A 23,773-nucleotide genomic window follows, 5' to 3' on the forward strand; every position below is an offset into this window, starting at 1 on the left:
ACAATGTATTCAAATCAACAGAGCTAGTTCTCTGTGGCATTTAAGAAGATCATTCTTCGGTGGTCAGCAAATTCTCAATGATCCATTAGAAAGGGGCATTTTCCGCTAAATTCTTCAGTTATTGATCTATTCTGTTAATGTAGTTTATAGGAAAAACAAACTCACCGAAGGAAGGCATCACAGTGTCTGTCAGTTTTGTGTTAAGGTCTGTTGTTTAAAAAAGATTTTTACATTAGCTGAATTTAATTTATTCAAATGTCATCTGAAACCATCCATTTCCTTTGTTGTGGTCATAGAAGAAGGGGATTAATTCAGTGGCCAGCTTTATTGTACGTGAATTATTGCATTATCTCCACTAGGTGGAGGAGTTGCACTATGTACTTTCCAAGGAGATTCCATCCAAGAAAATTTTTGGGTAATTAATGATGAAACAACAACTTCAGGCATATTTCTGACTATCTCAGACTGAATATTGAACAACTAATTTGGTAAAAGAACATTAATTACAGATTTTTTTTAAGATCATATCATATTTTATCCAATCAAGTGTCCCAAAAGACCACTGAGACATGTCAGCCATTGGACAGGAGATACGAGTTTTATTTGGCTTATCATGACCATTATTGCAATCTGTGTTCAGGCGCTGGCCCTTGTCTAACTGAAACTACAACAATTACACTTCACAATTCATATGTCATGCAGTTCAACATCAACACGTTTTGATGACCATTTTTTCGTTTCTCACTTAGAGAGTGTGAAAATCCAGGACTGAGAGTGCAAAGTGTGAGAGCAAACCCATAGTGAGACAGGGTGTTATGATAATATGAATATTTCTAACTTGTCTTCTTACCTGTCTCACATTTGTCTGAGAAACAAAAGTTAATAAAGGTAATTTGCTGTACCATTATAGTGGATTAAAATACATTGAATAATACTGTCAGTTTTTTATCCTTAGGTAAAATCAATATGTTGTGGTATAGATAAGGCAAATACACACATTTGAAAGTTCCTCTAATCACTGTGTATAGTGCGTTACAAGGTGCATACAGTTCATCTGTAGTTTACCCTGAAGACCAAAACACACTGAATTTACACCAACTCAGTTGAAGGTTATGTCGTATATTCATAACATAAAGATGTACAAACATTTGGCAAAGGCTTAACTGTTTAAACTTTGTGAGATTTTAACTCCAAATGAAACTTAAATGCAGCTTACTCCTCCAAGTGTGGAGTAATTACTCTTTGAGTGCCGCGAGACCCAACATCAGCTGTTCTTTTAATGCATCATGCTTGGTCTTTGATTCTTTTGCACGTATTGTATGCAGATGGAATGCAGATGCATTCTGGGAGTGGCATGAACTCCAGAACTAGGCCTAATCCTTCTGAAAACAGTTCAGTGCTTGTACTGTATAGTCTAGTGCTGTGATTATGGTCCTCTTCAGATCAGATTACCAATAGTTATTGGTGAACATAAACATAGTGGCTACATACTGATGATTAGAGGTGAATCCATATCTGTACCTGTCCAAACCATGCAGGGAACTCCTGACCCCAGCCCTCATGTGGCCCTCAGAAGGATAGCACTGTGACTGACCTTCCTTGGGGGTCTGAACTGCAGTATCATCCGAACATCTATGAATCATATCAACATATCCACAGGATCTAGACAGCATCCAGGGCACAGCTTCTCCCACTGAATGCTTTCCTCATCTTCTGTCCCACCCAACACTGTGGGATCACAGGTTCCATTACAAGTTAAGTCACTGCGAAAGTCTCTAGACCTTGGGCCGTTGCAGTCATAATTTTCCCAGAGAGGGCAAGGCGCCAGCTTTGACAAGGACCACTGTGAGAAGGTCGGCTTTGCCAGTGTGAGTGGGGGTACCAGTGGGTGGTGAGTCAGCAGGCTGATGGTGTGAGTTCTGAGGTGTGGGGATCTTGCCTCTTAGAAGCGTCGATCTGGCCGGCCCGATGCTGGACTTGCTGTTCTCCATGGTGGGGATGGGCGTGCCGGGGATGTTGATGCCCGGTATGGTGGGTGGTGGAGGCTCAAGCGAGGGGTGGCACCCACAGCAGCAGAGCAGGCGGAAGAAGGCGACGCGCATCTCACGGCTGGACAGCGTGTAGATGAGCGGGTTGAGTGCCGAGTTGAGCACGGCCAGCGCGATGAACCAGTCCACCTGGTAGAGCAGGGGGCAGAGCTGCGGCGAGCAGCCCACATCCACCAGCAGCAGCGAGAAGAGTGGCGTCCAGCACACCACGAACACGCCCAGCACGATCACCACCGTCCGCAGCAGCGACAGCGCCCGCTCCGACGGACGCCCGCTCACCCGCCGCCCGCTGGACGTCACCAGCCGGTAGATGCGGATGTAGAGGATGATGATGGCCAGCAGCAGAGCGCTGAACACGCTGATACAGAAGGCCACGTAGCTCTTGGCGTAGAGCGGCAGCACGGTGGAGCAGGCATGCAGCTGCCCGCGGCAGTTCCAGCCCAGGCTGGGCAAGGCACTCAGCAACACCGACACCAGCCAACAAGCGCCCAGCAGGCCCAGCAGACGACCCCGGCCCGCCGCCTCGCATGGCCGCAGGCGTACCATGGTCATGTGGCGCTCGATGCCGATGGCCAGCAGACTGAAGGTGGAGGCGCTTAGGGCCACAAACATGCTGCCCTCCCGCGCCAGCCATTGCCAGGGCTTAAGAAAAAAGGTGTTGCGGCCCGAGGTGAAGATGTTGACAGCGTACGCCACGCCTGCCAGGAGGTCGGACAGCGCCAGGTTACCGATCAGGAAGTACATACGGCTGTGGAAGCGCTTGTTGCGCCAGAGTGCCAGCAGCACAGTCACGTTCTCCAGGACGATCAGCATGCAGATCAGGATCAGGACGGCCATTTTGCAGACCCCCACGCTACGCGGCCTGTTCCACTTGCCTGAGTAGTTGTAGTGGGCCACGATCTCAGAGTTCATGCCCAGCTCGAAGCGATCATCCATTGTAGGACACTGCTCCAGATCACACACTAGGGGGCGATGACAGGAAGATTAACAAAGACAGCTGAGCCGTGGAACCTTCTGCTACAAGGACATCATCCCACAGCTCTTGGACCACACCAGATCTTCAGAAGTTCTGCGATGAATATAATGATAAGTTGACAAACGTGTGTATATATATATACAGAATAATTAAAGTCCACCAAGTGTTACAAATGGAACTGACACTGGAGGTGTTTAACTATAAAACAATTGTACAGTAGACTATGTGGCACAGTAAACAGTGAAAAATTACAGATTTATCGAAGAATGTAATCGCCTTTTAACTTTTCTGGTGTTATCTTGTTTGATAAAGACAGTGTCCAGAGTTTTTCTGTAAATTACTGTGGTGGATGCTAGAAATTCACAAAACCTCTGGAATGTCTGTGGATGAAGCTGACTATGGGTGATTTTTGATTAATTCCGAAAATCTGAATACCTAAAAATCATCACTCCTGAAGAGGAGAAAAACACTTCACTCACAATTCTTTGGACTAAAATACGTTTAGTTACTAAATCAATCAAATATGTTTCGTGAGGTGTGTTAAAAAAATATCTGTTATGAAGTGACTGGTTTAATTCGTCTACAACTATTTCGGAAAAGCACGATAACGATTTTAGTTTTGGCCCTGCTTAGGGTGTACATATGTAAATGGTTACTTTTGCTTCTTAAAAGTTCACAATTTGTGGAAATGATTTACCTTTGTGCCGATTCGTTACATCCCGAAGACGCATGTTCCTTCCCAGGCTTCTCAAAACTTCTCTTCATATTTCAAAATGGGTATGCTTTCCCCCTCTCTCTTTTAGGTCCTCAGTTAATTTAAACGTACATTTTAACTCAAAATAAACAACTCCCTTGAAAACATTAAACGCAACCTCTATCTGTGTACATAGCCTACATTATGTCAGTGTCAGAGAATAAAATCCTTACTTCGCGTAGCTCATTTTGTGATTAACTTGCTCCCCACGTCCATCAAGAGTCCCGCACAACTTCGTGAAGCCCAACCTTGACTCGGGGCGGGATTTTCGCGTTCGGTAGGGCGTGCGTTCCTGAGCGCTCCTGTCGTTTATGTTCCAGGGTTGGCCATCATCACACTGTTCAGGCAAACACTACTGTGGTCAGGGTTTAGCTGTTAATCATAAATTAAAAGACGCTATGTCACACTCTTGTCATAGAGAAAAACGTCGTTGAGAGTTGTGTATAGTCTCCGTATCTCCTTATATAGCCTGCAAAATGACTGGTTTGTTTGGATACAACTTGTGTCATTCTGCGGTGTGAGTTCCAAAACAGTGAGGTGTCACTTTAATAATGACCCTCAGCTGACTATTCTTGAGTGTAGTTCCTCACACAATAGCTTGTTCCGTTGTCCTAATCATTAACCCATCAGTTAGTATAACTATTAGTTAGCATAACTGAAACAACTTTCTGCCAAACCAAATCTCACAGTATGCTGTATCAAACACAAACTTGCTATGATACTCGTTATATTCTAAATATTTTCTTTTTATAACATGTCCAACCAGTTAGATGCACTTCAAAGTATCTTCATGATCTATTTGGATTCCGTGGTCAATGGAACTAGGCCATAATGCAGCACAAATGAAGACTCTCCTGAAAGCAAATATGATTGTGTACACAGGAAGAATGAAGGTAAATGTTTACAAATGTTTTCATTTAATTACTGTTTACAGATAATACTTTTTTTCAGTTAATGGTTTATGGCTTGATTTTACCATTACAGCTGTGAGGAACTCTTGTCCATATAACCAACTGTTTGTAAAAATGATAGCAGATATGCATTAAACTCTTCCGTTTAAGCCACTGTTTTACACCCTCACTCATAGCTCTTTGTCTATATTTTTTCATTTTCTTTATTTGTCTTTCTTTCTTCACTCCTGTCTGTCTTTCCCCCCTTTTTTGGTCCTCTCCCTTTGTGTAGCTGTCTTGGGTTTGGTGTTTATAGAACAAGCAGTGCATTCTCACAGCGGTCCCTCAGGACTGTGGTCCAGACGTCTTAGATGGTGAGTGGCCAGTGAAATGTAGCCAGAGTTACTGGAATGGGAGGCCACTCTTATCATATCTAAAACTGCCCCCCCCATACACACACACACACATTTAAGTGTCTGTAGCAGAGACAGTCAAGCCGTACGGGGGTGACGGTCACTCCGAGGACCAGAAAACTGTGAGAAGTGGGCGTTGAGAGCGATTCTTCACAGGCTTCTCTGCCCTTTGTCTTCACCCTGTGCCTTGTCCACCACTCCCAGTCATCTCCTCTATCCTCTCATCTGTCTTTTGCTGTTTTTTCTTTCTCACTCTTTTAAATATATTTCCCCATTGTCCCTTTGCTTTGCCTTCCTCTTTCCTAAACTCCACGCTGTACTTATGCATCCTACTGAGTCATACATTCTCCTTTCCTCAGAATGATCCTCCTTTCCCTTCCTCCTCGCCCCCATCCTTTCCTCCCCTCTGAACACCTGTCTTATCTACTTTCCCCTCCTGATCTCTTCCTGTACAGTTCCGTCTTTCATCTCATCTTTTCCTCAAGGCTCTTTCTCCCCCACTCTTTTCTCTCCACTCTTCTCCTCTCCTCTCCTCTCCTCTCCTCTCCTCTCCTCTCCTCTTTTTCAGACCAGGGTGCAGCTAACTGATAGATTAGCCTGAGCTGTATTTATTTTACCCTGAGCGTTGACACTCTGCACATCCATTAATAACAATAAACAAATACACAAGGGAAGGACTGTTGTCACTAGTGTGTGTGTGTGTGTGTGTGTGTGTGTGTGTGTGTGTGTGTGTGTGTGTGTGTGTGTGTGTGTGTGTTAGCTGAGAGGGTGTGTGTGTGTGTGTGTGTGTGTGTGTGTGTGTGTGTGTGTATGTGTGTGTGTGTGTGTGTGTGTTAGCTGAGAGGGTGTGTGTGTGTGTGTGTGTGTATGTGTGTGTGTGTGTGTGTGTGTGTGTGTATGTGTGTGTGTGTGTGTGTGTGTGTTAGCTGAGAGTGTTTGTGTGTGTGTGTGTGTGTGTGTGTGTGTGTGTGTATGTGTGTGTGTGTGTGTGTGTGTGTGTGTGTGTGTGTGTGTTTGTGTTAGCTGAGAGGGTGTGTGTGTGTGTGTGTGTGTGTGTGTGTGTATGTGTGTGTGTGTGTGTGTGTGTGTTAGCTGAGAGGGTGTGTGTGTGTGTGTGTGTGTGTGTGTGTGTGTGTGTGTGTGTGTGTGTGTGTGTGTGTGTGTGTGTGTGTGTGTGTGTGTTAGCTGAGAGGGAGGAAACTCCTCAGAAAAATAAGAGTAACTGGATCCCTGGAACCACTCATTTGCCATGTAAAGTTATATGTTTATATGTTTACATCACTCTGTGTACGTGTATGTATGTATGCCTGCGTCTGTATGTGTGTGCATGTCTTTTCTCTTTTGTATTTGTGTGAGAGAGTTTGTACATGTGCAGTTGCATTGCCGTGAGTCAAGGCTGGCTGACGTAGAAGCTGGCAGTGAGTGAACTGGTCTGGAATTTTGTATTCAGTGGGAACTCGGGGGCTGGGTCTCCTGGGCCTTCACCTTTTTACCCCCAACACCCCCCACTCCCCAACCCCCAACCCCTCCATACAGTACCCTTCATCTACGTGCCCCCCCCCCTCCACTTCTTGCCACATACACACACCAAAACAGTTACACTAGTTTAACATCTGGCTTTAGACGTACTCTCAAAGACATGCACAACATTTCCTGTCAGTGAGGCAGAGTTTACATTGTTTCCATCACGTCAGAAAGGCTCTGACATGTCTTTGAGCCCTTACCCCACAATTAATATCAAGGCTTCGCCTAAGCACATAAAATAACCAACAGCACAAGTAATGTGAATGCCTGGCTTTGGCCCTATCTTTTTCTATCAGACTCATTTCCCACTGATTTCTCCAAGAGCAGGTTTCTGGTGAAGCTCCTTGGCTGATACATTATCTGTGTTGGTAATATTAGCCATTAGCCGTTGGAGCGGCAGGTCCCTTTATCTGTAAAGTGATAAGGTTCGTTACAGAGACCCTACATGCGCCTTTCCTTCTATGTCTTAACCTATGGGCTTTAAATAGTAAGATCACCCACAAGGGGCTTTTGCCAAAGAATGTATCCCTTTTCTCTCAGTTTATTTATTATAATTACTTGTAGGCTATAACTGTGAGGGCAGGGAGGGATGGTGGGGGCTGGTACCACAACATGGAACCCCACTGAAAGAAATCCAAATCCTTCAGTGGGATGGTGAGATTTTTCAGTGTACTGCATCGACTATCATTCTCATCTCTTCACTGCCTTCATGGCCACTGATGGAAGTTAAAGGACTCTATTAACAAAGTACTTTTTAATGGCATTAATATGCCCTCCCTGCGATCTTTAAAGTACTAAATAAAGGGCTGGCCCTTGGTCTCCAAATAACTCAAAAATAACTTGGAGCTAAGTCGTGTAAACATCCCTGGCCTCAGATTCTGGCTCACGCTCCTTCCAATGTTTGGCCAGAGGCTGGGAATGATGGCATGGCTCATACCGGTGCGTGCGAGCTCTGGGATTGTGTGTGTGTATGTATGTGTGTGTGTGTGTGTGTGTGTGTGTGTGTGTGTGTGTGTGTGTTTGTATTACGCATGTGTAAGAGTGTGTGTGTGTGTATGTGTGTGTGTAAGAGTGTGGGTGTGTGTGTGTGTGTGTGTGTGTGTATGTGTGTGCGTGTGTATACCTTTTGGGTGTCTGCGTATGCCTGTGTGTATGTGAGTGTGTGGGTGTGTTCAAACTGAAAGTATTTAAAAGTTTATGGCAGGATTATGAAAATTAGTCTGCAGTCTAGTAAGAGTGTCCGTTTTTTCCTGCCATAGCCTGAAAAGTTGCCAAAATAAACATCATTAGTTAGAGCTGCCTGGATTACAGGGCAAAGGTCAGATGGCCTCTGAATGGGAGAGGATCTTAAAAGTGGTTCAGTGTGTCTGCCCAGATGGAGAGTATTCATGTTAGTGTGTGTGTTTGTGTGTGGTGTGTTGGTCATGTTAGTGTGTGTGTTTGTGTGTGGTGTGTTGTTCTCCCACCATTGTCAGTAATTGCCCAAGTCATGTTCTCATAAACGTCTGGATCAGTTTGTCATCATCTACGTTTCTCAAAACACACACACACACACAGGATTGCCTACATCCACTTACCATCACATCCTTCCTCACCTGTGAGCAAATCACTTTTATGCCTTTCTAGAGAGTCCATTGTCTCTTCCATCTCAGATAAGCACAAACACTCTTAGAGAGACGCTCTTACAAACAATTCCCCAGATTTACAAATGGCAACACAGAGCAAAACAGCTTCTCATTCAGGAGTTTCACGTACTGATTTGTTCTTCTTGATGAATGACAGGAAACCAAGATCAACTGATTGTGATCGCATTAATGTGATTAAGAGTATACAGACTGATGATCAGATGTGCCGATATGCTGATTATACTTTGAAGTTGGAACAGTCCTACTGTTGAAGGACATTATTCATTCATTCATTCATATATAATTATTATGTGTTACATCTATTTGATCTTTGCTTGGAAAAAATAGAAATCTAGTATGAATAATACAATAATAAAATAAAAAGATTACACAAGCCACAAAGAAGAATAAAAAACAGTCTTATTCAACCGTGTTTCTTCTAGCTTCTTGCTGAGTGAGAGGTACTTGCCAGCGTGACATCTGGACCACAGAAGCCTGCTGGCCCCGCAGCACACTGCGAGAACCGAGACATACGCTAGCGTTTACAGCTTCACAATCACATTGACAAGTCCTGCACGTCGTGTGTGAACTCTGTGTGTGAAAGGCTGCTCAACCCGTGAGTAAGGTGTGAAACATATCTGTGGGGGGAAAATGTGTCATTTCTTACTGCTGGTGCTCAGAGTTTGAGTCCGTGTTTGAGTCTTGAAAATACATTTGAGGCTGAAGAAAGGCTGAATGTTAGGTGGTTGTGGTGTTGTTGTGGGTGTAGTGTTTGAGTGGAAATCTTTAGGGTGAATGTTGTGTCAGGTTTCTGTGGTTAGGATGTGCACGTTTTGATTATTGTTACATGCTTTGTTGCCACTGTCTATGGACATCCCATTTTCAGCCTGAGCTCCTATGCTGCATAGTGCACAGTTACGCCATAGAAAATGGTTTCAGCATTTCTTTTTAGCAAGATGATTGAAGATGAGTGGTGAATCTAAATGACAGAAAACAGTTCAGAATACATGTGTGGCAACAGAGGAAAGAGACAGAGAGCGAGAGAGAGAGAGAGATAGAGAGAGAGAGAGAGAAAATGATAGGAAGACAACAAAAACGCTTTAAAAAATAAACAGGTAACAGACAAAGAGTGTGAGCTCACTCAAGAGACAAAGGCATAGAATGAAAGGCATAGAATGAAAGGCAGAGAGAGAAGAAAGAGAGAGTGAGCAACAGAGGGAGCATGAATGAGCATAGCTGCTCATGTGTTTTGGTAGTGGGTGCTGGGGAGAGCTGGGCTCTTATGTAGTGTCTGCATGCTGACGGCATGGTCTCCTCTGGAGGTCAAAACCCACAGAAAGCCCTCTGATAGGGATCTGCAGAGGTGGCACGAGCCCTTGCTGAGCCAGCAACCGGTGGAGGCTCGAGACTCCCCAACCCCCCTCCACCACCCCCCAACAACCCTCCACCACCACCCCCACCCTAGTCGTCGCTTCACTCTGGCACCCGACAAAGCCCTGCGGCTCCAGCGCCAAGCCCCCCAAACTAAAGACTAAAAACACATTTCACACGTCATTAACGCGCCACCGCTGACGCGGTTAGCCACCACAGACCATGCACGCGCATGCCGAACCTCCGCCACACTCTTACGCCACAGCACGGTGCCGTGCTCTAATTGGGCACGATGTGGAGTTCAGCCGAAAGGAAAGACAATCGGTCTTTGCCAGGCATGGTAACGTGAGACAAGGTTTTAGTGGGAATGAAGTGTTAAATTGTGGGGTGGTTATTGTGAGTTATGTGGAGGTGGCTAACTCTGTGGGACGCCTAAGTAATAGTTTAAATGATATACAACAGGCGTTTATATATATTAGCCTACCAGCACTAAAGTCAGCCATGCCTTTGCAATCATTTAAGATAACATTTAAAAAAAATATTATCCCTCCATTTCAGATGGTGAATGATTTATATTATATATACTTTATAGCCACATTCTGGAGACTATTGCTCTATGCCCTATGAAAACATTTTACTGATGATGTTGACAGCACAGTTTTGATTCAGTTTTATACATTCAAATTGGTAAATGATTTCAATAAAGAACCGTTGAAGAGTAACTTATGGAGTTCAATGATGTTTTTCTCATACTACCAACATAAATCAATAAAAGAGCATCACAATAATGCAAAGGCAGCTGGTACCAAGAACAATCTCTTTTTGACTTTCTCTTCCTCAGTCATTTTGGGCTTTGTTTTCTTCTTTACACTAAAACCGTGACATATTTATATAAAATGAAAAATCCAAGTTTAACACTGTCAGGTATTATATTGAGAGACCAATTAGCACTTTGTTAACCACAATTGTAATGTTGTTACAGTAATGACACATTCATTGGCTCAATAAGCACCTGGAGATGCATGTTTCAATTTCTGAGCAAACCAAACAATATACACAACTATGACATCTCCCTATCAGAGAAATGTCACATAGATTCTCTGAAAGAGCTGCAGCTGTCCGGATTCTGGTCAAAGCATGAGGGAGTGTGTGTGTGTGTGTGTGTGAGTGTGTGTGTGTGTGTGTGTGTGTGTATGTGTGTGTGTGTGTGTGTGTGTGTGTGTGTGTGTGTGTGTGTGTGTGTGTGTGTGTGTGTGAGTGTGTTTGTGTGTGTCTCTGTGTGTGTGTGTGCGCGCGCGTTTGTGTGTAAAGGGCAACTGAGAGTCATCTGTGGGTCATATGTTCCCAGCAATGGCACAGCCTGTGTTTCTCCACTGGTCTGCCGGTAATACACTTGTGTTTACAGTACAGGAGCGAGGAGCCTGCTGTCTTTGATGGGTGGTGAGGAGGCTCTGGTGGGCAGGACCCCCAGTGAGAGGAGAACTGGAGCGGAGGGCTTATGGTGCTCACTCCGGCTGGGGATGAAACAGGGCCGCTCTGAGTCTTTTTTTTTTATGAAAGGTTGGCCATGGACGGAGAGGTGTGAAGGAGAGCGTGGAGGCAGCCGTGAGGGAATGTGGTGTGAAAATAAACGTGGGCCGTGCACAGACAGCGGTGCAAACAATGGACACTGGCGAATGGTGTGGTGTGTGTGTGTGTGTGTGTGTGTGTGTGTGTGTGTGTGTGTGTGTGTGTGTGTGTGTGTGTGTGTGTGTGTGTGTGTGTGTGTGTGTGTATGTGTATGTGTATGTGACTGTTAGAGAGAGGTGTTTGCAGCACCTTTGCAACATGTGTGCAGCAGCCTGCCAGAAAAAATGAGGTTTTACATTTGAGGTCACTTGCACAGATACTGCTCTCATCAAATTACAATACTCATCTCATACCTACAAACCCACCCTCCCTCCCTCCCTGACAGTGGTGCAAACAATGGAAAAGTGGTCAATATATATATGTGTGTGTGTGTGTGTGTGTGTGTGTGTGTGTGTGTGTGTGTGTGTGTGTGTGTGTGTGTGTGTGTGTGTGTGTGTGTATGTGTGTGTGTGTGTGTGTGTGTGTGTGTGTGTATGTGTGTGTGTGTGTTTGCATCTGTGTGTGCGCGCATAGGGAATGATTAGTTGCCCTTTTTCACATTGGTGCATGCTGGCAGACTGTGGAGAGGAGTGCTGTGATGTCACACATAGGTCATCAGTAGGTAATCCAGAGGTCACAAATCATATTGGGTCAGTCATACTGAGAAACACACATAGACATCCACACACACACACACGCACACACACACACACACACACACAGAAACAGAAACATAGTATAAACACATCATATGACATAGCAGCTAATCGCATACAAACACTATTACACACAAACAAACACGCATGCATGCACACATATCTCAGTTCCATTTCCATGTACCCTGAAATGATGGTTACACAGTTCCATGGAGGGAGTGGATAAAAATCCTCCCAGTCAGTTCATTTATACTCAGTGTTGCGGGGGATTGGTGAACAGTTCTGACATGTGTAAACATAAACAAACTACAGATCTGGTCTTCTTCCCATGATTTCTCTGGGGCTATATTCTAGGTGTGTGTGTGTGTGTGTGTGTGTGTGTGTGTGTGTGTGTGTGTGTGTGTGTGTGTGTGTGTGTGTGTGTGTGTGTGTATGTGACTGTTAGAGAGAGGTGTTTGCAGCACCTTTGCAACATGTGTGCAGCAGCCTGCCAGAAAAAATGAGGTGTGCGTGCGTGCGTGCGTGCGTGCGTGCGTGTGCGTGTGTGTGTGTGCATATGAGAGACACAGAGAGAGAGGGAGGGAGGGTGGGTTTGTAGGTATGAGATGAGTATTGTAATTTGATGAGAGCAGTATCTGTGCAAGTGACCTCAAATGTAAAACCTCATTTTTTCTGGCAGGCTGCTGCACACATGTTGCAAAGGTGCTGCAAACACCTCTTTCTAACAGTCACATACACATACACACACACACACACACACACACACACACACACACACACACACACACACACACACACACACATACACACACACACACACACACACACACACACACACACACACACACACACACACACACACACACACACACACACACACACACACACACACACATATATATATTGACCACTTTTCCATTGTTTGCACCACTGTCAACTCGTGTTTATTCACCATCCTCTGTAGAGCATTGTCTTTCATTTCATTTCTTCTGTGTGTTTCCTGCTATTATGTGTGAGCACTTCTGCCTAGCCTGCTGGTACCACTCATGATCAACCACAGAAGTTCCCACATGATGATTTGTGCTCTTAAATCCGAATTGTGGTCCTCAATGAGGAACTATCCAGTTTTGGTCATGCAAGCCATAAACTCACTGTGGGTAGAAAACAGGATGAATCGATTACGAATCGAAGATGTGTCATTTGTGAAGTCATACCTAGCTTGATGTGAAGCACCATGACACATGGAGTGCATGTGTATGTATAACTATTCAACCTTCACATTTAGCCATTCACACACTCAAGCTCATGAAAGGCCTTAGAGCTTGGGGAACTATCCAGTTTTGGTCATGCAAGCCATAAACTCACTGTGGGTAGAAAACAGGATGAATTGATTACTAATTATCACACTGATTCAGGGGGGTTGATGGCATTCTTTACCATATTTGAAAAGTAGTGTGTGACAGAGACGTAGGGTGATGAAGATGTGTCATTTGTGAAGTCATACCTAACATGGAGTGCATGTGTATATATAACTATTCAACCTTTACATTCAGCCATTCACACACTCAAGCTCATGAAAGGCCTTAGAGCTTGTCCACGTGTGTGTGCATGCATGTGTCTGGTTGTGGTTTGCAGAGTTGGGAAGTAACAGAATACTAGTAATGGAATTATGTAATTTAGAATACAAAATTTGAATAACTGTATTCAGATAAGCTACAGTTTAAATAGATTGTTATCAGAATACAGTGCATACATTGATCACTTGAAGGGATTACTTTTTAAATTGTCAAGTGTAGGCTATTCGCTCTAAAATTCAAATATTCCCATAAGCCAGTGTTTCTCAAACCAACGGTGGTCCGCGAGAAGGAAACTGCCAGTCCACAGATCCCTGCCAGAGCAGGGTAGCTCAGTAGCTCACACCAAGCAGACTAAGAAGGAAAGATGTAGTGGGCAGAAACCAAAGGTTAGATTGCCAGGTGCCTCTGAAGTCAAGGAATGCAATTGTATCAATGTTGATTGAAGGTGAATTTTGGAAGGATTAAAGGGTACAGCGAAAAATGTATTTAATCACCTGGGTTAGGTCTATGATTGTGGCATGGAAAGATATGGAGTTTGTCAGAAAGCTAGGAAGGAAAAGCAAGGTCAAGCCAAGTCATGGCGACAGGCTTGAGATGGAAGTAATTGAAACGAGCAGATGATGAACAGAGGGAAAGTATTAGTGTACTGCAGGCAGAGGTCAAGCGTAGATTGGCCACATTAAGGAGTACGTAGCCAAGGAAGGAAGGAAGAACAAAACAAGCTAGGATTGCATTCTACAAGGATTCTACAAGTTTGTGAAGTCTTTATTCACTCAAGAGAAAACCGGATGTTTGTGAGTTGAAAGAAAGGATCTAGAGGAGTATCTTTAACAGCTACACACAGACAATCAGAGGCATGTGAATCTCGAGTTACCAGCATACATTCTTCCAACTGTAGAAATTCACCAATGGACGATGGCCTTCCCAGGTGGAGAGAGGTGCAGGAGGTTCTCCATTGTGCAAGGGCTGCATCATCTCCTGGCCCTAAAGAGGGACCTTATTGTGTCTTCAAAGGAGTGCCTGATGTTTTGAAATATCTATGGAAACTTATGGTGATTGTATGGAAAAAACAATATCGTGGATGTGCCATTGGGCAGGTAGTACTTTAATTCCAAAGGAGAAGGACAACGTCACCATTGACCATTTGGATTGGAATTTTTTTGTATCAGTTAGTTAAAACTGGTGGAAGAGATGTTTTATATTGAAGGTGATGTGATTCTTTCTATTGTAGAAAAACCTGTGAAGAGCTTAGGCAGGTGGTACAATTCCACACCGAATGACCAAGGACAGGTTTCAGAGCTAAGAGAATTTGTTGTTTAGTTGTTTAGTAGTTGTTTAGTTGTTGTTTAACCCTTCTTGCTCGATAAACAAAAATTGTAGTGCTTGCAGTTTTAGCTTTTGCCATGCGTGGTCTTTGACTGTGTATTAAGTAAGCTATTTAAGAGGTGGAGAAATTTGAGAGAGTCGTGAAAAAGGCAGTTAGGAAATGGCTTGGGGTGCCATGTTGTCTAAGTACTGTAGCTTTGTATGGAAAAGGAATTTTGGAGTTACCAATGACCATCTTGGTGGAGGAATTCAAATGTGCTAAGACCAGCCTGGAGATGACTTTGTCACAGTCTAAGGATCCAGTAGTAGAACACTGCTCCAACAGTAAAACCTAAAAGTAAGAAGTGGAATCCAGGAGAAGCAGTTCAGCATGCACAAGGCGCATTACAGCATAGGGATATCATTGGGCAGGCACAGAGTGGAAGAGTAGGGTTTGGGCTAGGTGACAATTGGAAAGCATGGAGTAAGACTACATTGCCAGAGAGGAGGCAGATGGTAGCTAGCTTTGTACGTGACCAAAAAGAGGAAAATAGATGACCAGCAGGCCTAATTCAACGAAAAGCTGATGGATGAAGCGGCTTTGTTGTTATGTCCTGCTGCTCAGGTTCTATGGTTGGGCAGTCATACTGTTGTGTTTAGCAGTTGTGGGCTGCTGGCAGCGCATGTTCTACTGTGAAGGAGGGCCCTGTACGGATCCCAGATTCAACATGCGGCGTGTGTTGTGGCTGTCACCTGTTATATTGGTCAGGTTAGGTTGTTGGTGTTCATGGGGGAAGTACCGAACCAATAACAAGGAATTTAACATATTTTCCTGTGTATAATGTCGTATTTTTACCTACTTATGTGTGTATTGTTGAATAATGTGTGTATTGCTGGTACTGGAACATGGACATAGAGGTAGCAGTTAGATGAGAAGGCTGCCACACCGCAGAAGGGCCTTTTCTGATAGGCGGCAGAGATACCTTTTCTGATAAATCACGTGATAGAGATGCCATAAGGCACAGGCCTTCAGAAAGGCGCTTCTGAGAGGCCATGACAGGGTCACAGGTTTCTCTAAGGCACTTCTGAATGGCCACAAGAGGCCACGAGATAGGTAGTTTGCAGACTCCATACCTGGTAAAGCTGAGACATCACAGGAAACTGTGCAATATGCACACTGTTAAAAATAGATGTACCAAAGGTTCTCGATGTGGTTAAGTCTGATAAGGTAGGCAAGGGTTACAGAGAAGAAGAAAGGTGGCTAGATCTATAAAAAGAGCTCGGGGACTTGCTCCTCAGTTAATCTGCTTGATCGCTCTTGCCTTATGCTTAGAGTTTTTGACATGCTCAATGGACCAGCTCAGCAGTAGTTAACTCCTCTGAAATAAACCGTTCAGTATATTCATACCTGTTTGCCTTGAGAAGTTTCTTGAGAACTCTTAGAATTTTCCACGACAATAACAAAGGAAAAGTGTGTGTCATTTAATTGACTTGGAATTCTGTAAAAGGAAAGGGATGAATTGGCTAATAAAATCTAAAGTACTGAAAAATGATTTAACCGAAAATGAGAAAAAACATCATATTATTTCACATTACATTTGAAACACAGGAATAGGCTTGTATCAGACAACATGCTTTGAGACTCCATGTCATAATGAAAGCACCAGCGCATTACTTCTTGCCAAAAAATGTTTTTAAATTGTTTGTTAGGTCAGAGGTCAGCCTTCATTGTGCCAAAGCTGTTCAAATGGCAAATGGACTACATTTATACAGGGCTTTTCTACTCATAGAGCACTCAAAGCACTTCACAGATGAATGCCTCAGACATTTACCCATTCATACACAGATGGCAGAGGCTACTATCTCAGTTGTCAACCTGCGCATCGGGAGCAGTTGGGGGTTCAGTGTCTTGCTCAAGGAACCTTCGACACGAGGAGTTGGGATCGAACTAACAATCTCTCAGGTGCATCTTTCTCTTTCTCTCAGGTTATAACAGCCTAAATAAAAACCTGGGTTTGGGAATGTAAAATCAGTTTATCACGTAGTAGGCCAGCACGTTTCAGACCAGTCATAGGTCCAGGTTTTTGATACGGTGTTGTACAAAACGGCATGTAATTCCCCTTCCTTATACTGTATGTGTTGGTAATGTTAATTTAAAAACAATTATTAGGGCAACGTTAGATTTGGTAGTGATTTATGTGCAGACAAAACATTGCTGTGGAAGGTTCTTTGAACAAATGATGTTAATAATGTCTCATGGGCATGTTATAGTTGGTAAATAATAACAACAACAATAACAATGCTGATGTAATCAAAAGAATTTTGAGTAATCTAACAGAATACTTTACATTTCATTACAAAGTATTCTGTAATCTGTAGAGGAATACATTTTAGAGTAATCCTCCCAACAGTTTTGGTATTTGTGTGTGCGTGTCCTCTCGTAACCATAGCTAGTCACGTGCTGCTAAATTTAGGGGAAGTCTATTAAAGCTCTGCAAGAAGAGTACTATGTCTGGTATTTTTCTATAGATGCAGTTGAGATCACATAAAAACATCATTACCCTTCTTCCCAACTTTAAATACTACTACTGGGCAGCCAACCTACGGTGCATGTTATACTGGTGGCGTTACCATCTCAACCTTGAATGTCCATCTTGGGTTTCCATGAAAAACAGTGCTTGTAGGCAGACCTCTTTGTCAGCATATTTGGGTGCTGCTCTCCCTGGGATTAGTCGTACGCCTACAAACAACCCAGTGGTAAACCACTCTCTCAGGGTGTGGCTTCAGTTCAGGAAGACATTTGGCTTTCAGAGAGCGTCCCTACTAAGCCCCATAGCATTGAACCACTTATTTGCTCCATCGATGCAAGATAAGACATTTATGGCATGGCATGAACTAGGGCTACACTGTTTTAAAGACCTATTTATAGATAAGACATTTGCCTCTTTTGAGCAGTTGTCAAGACAGTATGACTTGCCAAAAACAATTTTTTTCAGATTTCTCCAGGTCAGGCATTTTGTGCAGTGTCAAGTACCAAACTTCCCATCTATGCCACCTGTGAACCCTTTGGATGCATTTCTCTCTCTTGACCCATTTGCTAGGGGATCTATTTCAAGATTGTACAAATTAATTTCGGGTCTGGACTCTCCACCTCTGGCTGCAGTCCGAGCAGCCTGGGGGCAGGACTTAGGTCAATGCCTTCCAGATAGTAGCTGGGAGTCAATTCTTAGACAGGTGCATGGATCTTCTATGTGTGCACGCCACTCCCTGATACAGTTTAAGGTTGTGCATCGCGTCCATTTGTCTAAGGTAAAACTTTCTAAAATATACCCAACTATTTCTCCCAAATGCGATAAATGTAAAAGTGCAGATGCCTCCCTAATTCATATGTACTGGTCCTGCCCCTCTCTAGAAGATTTCTGGCGTTCAGTATTTGAGACTCTCTCTGGAATTATAAACCACAAGATTGACCCTGACCCGCTTGTGGCACTGTTTGGGGTTATCCCGGAGGAACTGCAACTACCTGTAGCAAAACGTAAGACCCTGGCCTTTGCTTCACTGTTGGCACGCCGTTCCATCTTGTTGAAATGGAAAGAAGCTGCCCCACCCAAACACACCCACTGGGTCAAAGATATACTGTCTTTTCTCTCATTAGAGAAAATTAGATATAGTCTCAGAGGATCAGTGAATACATTCTATAAGATCTGGAGCCCTTTTCTTGACAGTGTCAGCACTTCAGACATAATTGAGGACTGGTCCTCAATAATTGATGGTTTACCTTACTGAGCACTGTGGCTTTTCTGATTTTGAACACAACAGAGATAAAGTTTGGTCAGTTTTTTTTTTATTTATTTTTTTTCCTGTATTGTTTCTTTGTGTGTTTGGGGTGGGGGGATGAGTGGTGGGATTTAAATTGTATACTGTATACATGTCTTGTTTGCAATGATATGAGAAATCAATAAAAAGACCATTGATTAAAAAAAATACATCATTACCCTGAGGTGCCTTGATTAACTACATCCTGTTACTTCATTACTTCACACCTCTGCATATCAGGCGATGGTGTGCATGTGTGCAGACTTGGATTCCTTCAGGCCAAATCACGAGTATTTTTAGTCCAAAGTCAGAACATGGTCCCCAGGGAATGATTTTATCTGAACTGTATAGCTGCATATCAAATCAAATGTTCGGGCCGAGTTGTTGGATGTGATGGTTTCCATTCAGACTGGGTTAAGTCGAGATGTTTTCCATGGACCGAGCCCAAAAGATTAAACTGTATGTTTCTGCCTGTCGCCACAGCACTCCCCCCCCCCCTCTGGCTCTTGGAAAATGTGGTTACAGAATATTCACAAGGCACTTATAAAATCTAGATTTGTTTTATGACGTAGAAGAACCCTTTGACACTTTCAAACCATAAGGATGCTTACAAACAGATCATGTCTGCAATTATGATGCATAATAAATGATGATAGGAAACTGAAAACACTAGTTTGGCCAATGTAGGCCGATTTTTGTGGCACTAGTTTTTACTAGTTAATCATTTAAAAGCCCCAATTCACATATTTTCTAATCATTCCTTGCCTCACAGGAAGGGATTCATGGCAATGCTTACATTCAGTCTGTGCCATTTTGTATCAAGGGCAAGTAACAGTTGTTCAAGCTATGGCACCAACAAGTGAATAATTGTGTTAGGTATCTATGGAACATTTGTGTACATAAGCTCTCTGTGTATGTGTGAAAGACCTTATGTGTCTGGGTGTCCCTGACTTAATGACACTACTTACTGCCTAACTCACACTCAGGTTAGTGTGCTTGCTTGAAAAAACAACACTGTGATTGGGGCAACACAGAGGCTGCTGTGTCACTCTGCTGGGAGTGGACATACACTCAGTTACATGTGTAGAGCTTTGATCAAAATGGCTCAGTTTCATCCAACTAGCTTCCTGTTTTTTTTTACTGTGTTGGCTGTGGTGAACGTTTTTTAAATGGCAATTATAATTTTTTTCTTTCAGATTTTTTGGTCATGTTGTAGGTTGTCAACACATCTCAAGGGATGTTAAGCTCAGAGATTCTACTGAGCACAGCTGAGTGAGAGGGTAAGGGTAAGGGTAAGAGAGGTGAGTGAAATTTCACTCTGATTTCCTCAGGTTTTTCCTTAAACACAAAGTGCCAAAAGCAAGCCATTTCTCCCCTCCCTAATGTCCCACCTTGTACTAGTATAACAATTTATAGACTTGTTTTCATTCTTAACACAGGCACACACTAATATGAATTCAAAGGTTTGTATTACATTATAAATATTAATATAAACAAAGTCTAACAATAAAGAATAAGGCATTCAGCACACTTGATATACTAAGCTAGTTAGCTTACAATGCTAACTCAAAATCTTAATCTCACTAAATCTTTATGAATGTCAAATAAAGCATTATACAGCATTAACCTACAACCGTTTCACTCTACTTGGTATGCTGTTTTAACCATATTGCATTTGTTATGAGTGGTTCAACATCTAGAGGCAGTTTGCATTTGAATGCAGCTTTGTGAGAGTTGCACCTGGCATGAGTTTGAATTCTGTATGAGTGCATGTGAATAACATGATAGGCTCAAGCTTTCCAACCACTGGCTGAGGTCCCTGATGTTCCTGGTCAAACATTCCAGGAACAACTGTGACCTGAAGAAATCGCAGTGACTGTGAGGGTCAATGTGGGAGTAGGCGGAACTTTGGGCAGGCAGAGCTGTACCTACACATCTTTTCACTGGAGTGTTTTTATTCAAACTGAGAACTGTGAACTAACATGTTTGCTGTGGGGCTTGGTCACTTCCCTTCAACCAACCTCAATTGACTTATCAGCAGTTTTAGTCAGGTCCCAAATCTATACAAAGGATTAACAGACAGATGGATGTTTTTTGATGTACTTCAGCTATATTGTCTTCATGATATGACAGCCATTATGAAAATACTCTGATGATAATGACCCCTTGGACACTACCGATTTGTGTAATCTGTGATTTACATTTAAACATGATCTGGGAGATTGGAGAGCCCTTCCTTTTCTGACTGACAGCCGGTTAGCGTTTTCAGTGCGTATGACTAACCACAAGGGAAAGCGATAAGATAAATGACTGACTTAGTGTGACATGAAACAACTCCTTTTATAGGGATCTCTTTCCCTGTGTAAGGATGCTTAGATCTAAGTAACAGCCACGGTGGCGGCTGCCCTTTCGGGATAGGTGCTAACAGGGCCGGCTCTAGCCCTTTGGTTGCCCTAGGCGAGATTGAGTTTTGCGCCCCCCCCCCCCACACACACACACACACACACAATACTTAACATCACTTTACTTTGCATAGCAGTTTTTTCACCCACTTATAATTCTACTATTCTACATTACAGTTCAACAATAAATGTTGCATGGACAACAAACACCAGAATAGTTTCAGAACATTTTCTTTTTTATTATTTTAAATGCTTTATCACACACTCAAAGTTAGGATTAAGTTAACTCCATAAACTGTGCAAAATACTCTTAAGCACCTATAAGGACATTTAAGCAAATTATGACCCTCTATACCCTAACTATACCCTCTACAAACAAAAGTGCTTTTATGGATACTGTACGTACCACTACAAAATATCTCAAATACCTCACTACAATTCTTCCAGTCATTTAGGCCACTCCTAATGAGGTGATCATTTTTCTGTGAAAAGAGCTTGCAGCAGAAGCAATACAGAGTATTGTTTTTCCTTGAATATACAAGCCAGCTTCTCTTGATTTTCTCCCCATTTACTAATTTCCTGTAGAAGTGGTTGTGGTGGCAGCTTCTCCCATCATCTCTTTTTGGAAATGTAAAGTCTGGACTGGTCTGGTATGGTCCTCTGCAAACTAACTCTGTCCTTACCGGATCACAGAGGGCTGGCCAGTCAGCAGGATCTATAGGTTCTCCCTGGATAGCAGGAATTGTGGAGGGTAAGGTGTCTGCAGGCGGCAGTGTAGTTTCACTGGTGCCCTGAGTGCTTGATGTGGTCCTGGATGTCCCTTCACCTTCACCTGTATTCAATCATATTGTATAGCCAGACAAGCTGTGTTTAATATAATAAGTGAAATGATCATGAATGTGGTTGAACTTCTTTAAGAAAACAAGCTATTGTATTTAATACATGCTAACATGTTTCTATTGTACTTTAAAGTATGGATGTGTCTTGAATAAATACTATTAAATAGACTCACCTGATGCAGGCTGTGTGTTCCTGGCCTGTGTGTTACTGGCCCCTTGAGTACTACTGGATGTCCCTTCTCCTGCAGCTGTATTTAAACACAGAGTTCATCCATGCTGTTCGTTACACATTTGCATTTGGTCATTTCTATCATCCTTCCACATAGTTGCATTGTACAAATACATTTTATCTGACCATGTAACTTGTAGTAGATATATTACTATTACTGCCACAAGGCTAAATAATACTAGGCTACTGATTACAATTAGTAGTATTAATGTGATGTGATTATGAAAGTAATAATTGCTAATAATAATAACAATAACAAAAACAGCAACAGTAGTACTAATTGTGTAGGCTACTTACAAAGTTCGGAGGGAGGCGAATCAGGCGTCCTTTCTACAGCGGCCTCTGCAAAAATTGCCTGAGTGCATCTGGCCAATTAAAAACAAAAATAAACAAAAATTTTAGTATATTCCTGGGGAGGAACTGTACAGAAGGGTGAACACCACCACTATCCCCAAAATGGTTACTGTGTGTGTATGCACCTGCTAGTTGTGAATTCACTAAACAGAACTTATGCCATTTATAATGAATGTAGACAGCAACTGTACTTTTCATAACTAGCATACGTTATCCAGATACTGGTCTTTTGACATTTACATCCATGTAGGTTATCAGTGAAGTTACGTTTGCTAGTAATAGCCTACGTAGCAAATTAGCAAAGTAACAGTCGCTAGCTAGCTATAGCTAGCCTAAGTGACAGCAATGAAACGTCCAATATTAGGTGATGCACAATACTACATGTATTTCGTTTGACACCTTAATGGCTGAGATGAGAAGACTTACCTCTAAACTTGGCTTTCTTTTTCTCTTCTTCCTTTCTTCGTTTTCGTCCCTGTGCTCCAGATGGTTTGACCGCTTCATTTTTGCAAATGTCACGTAGCTGACACGCTCACGGCTCACCCCACCCTGGTAGTGTCCAGGAGCTCTCACATAACTAACGTAACGTAACTTAACGCAACCGCCCCCCCACCCCCCCTCTATCGACAATAACCATCAATTAAATCTAAAAATGAGGTTGAAGTAAACGTATGGCTGAAGGGGCGCCCTCGGATGATCATGATTAATAAATATGTTTTTGTTTGCTTGTTATTCTAACTATGATTAATGGGAAGTAGGTCCAAGGGCGACACTAGAGGGCGCCCCCAACCCATTTGTCGCCCTAGGCAGTCGCCTAGTTCGCCTATAGCAATCGCCGGCCCTGGGTGCTAACATAGCTTGCATTGATTGAGGAGGAGCTAGATATGAGTGTACCAGCTGGTCTGTCAGGCTTTTTCCTCTTTTATTTACCATAAGAGGTCATTCCTTGAATACACCATTGAGTTGGCAGTCAGATTCAAGTATATGCCAATATTCTGAACCCTTAAAGGACTGTTATTATTTTTATACGGTCATTTGATTTCACTATAGGCTTACTTTTTTAAGGGATCATACCTAGATTCATCTTTTCTTTTAGTGACAGCATCATTTAGGACAGAATTCTTGTATCCCCTTTGTTGAAAGTTGTTTTTGTCCCTGCCGTGGGGACCATGCTGAGGGCACTGCTGGAGCTGCGAAATCCCAGTTAATCTGTGTTGTGTTTTCAAGAGGGAGCCGGGCAGCCCCCCTATCTGATCATCTGCAGGCACAACAGGAATAAACATCCTGTTTGCACCACGAGAGTAGAATAATTGCAGAAAAGAAAGACAGAAATGCATAAAGAAATACATAAAGAAAGAAAGAAAGAGTAGAAGAAAGAAAGAAAGA

At 43.0% G+C, this 23,773-nt stretch overlaps 1 protein-coding gene across 2 annotated transcripts; it reads right to left on the reverse strand.

The window, feature by feature from the left end:
- Positions 1-574: 574 nt before the first annotated feature.
- s1pr3a (sphingosine-1-phosphate receptor 3a) lies at positions 575-5,638 on the reverse strand. Of its 2 annotated transcripts, none has more exons than XM_012839446.3 (2): positions 3,722-5,638; positions 575-3,010 (listed from the first exon to the last, which is right to left on the reverse strand). In XM_012839446.3, the coding sequence occupies exons 1-2, from the start codon at positions 3,753-3,755 to the stop codon at positions 1,797-1,799; spliced, it is 1,248 nt and encodes a 415-aa protein (XP_012694900.2). In that variant the 5' UTR covers positions 3,756-5,638; the 3' UTR covers positions 575-1,796. The 2 variants fall into 2 exon arrangements, with proteins under 2 accessions (XP_012694900.2, XP_031431254.1); XM_031575394.2 differs by having other exon boundaries at positions 575-3,117; positions 3,722-5,637.
- Between the last annotated feature and the right edge of the window lie 18,135 nt (positions 5,639-23,773).

This window comes from Clupea harengus, chromosome 10, assembly GCF_900700415.2.
Source record: "Clupea harengus chromosome 10, Ch_v2.0.2, whole genome shotgun sequence".
Lineage (NCBI taxonomy): Eukaryota > Metazoa > Chordata > Actinopteri > Clupeiformes > Clupeidae > Clupea > Clupea harengus.

Coding starts and splice junctions, on each gene's coding strand:
- s1pr3a (XM_012839446.3), bottom strand. CDS start 3,755: ATGCGTCTTCGGGATGTAACGAATCGGCACAAAG. Junction 3,011..3,721: donor TGTAACGAATCGGCACAAAG/GTAAATCATTTC, acceptor ATCGCCCCCTAG/TGTGTGATCTGGAGCAGTGT.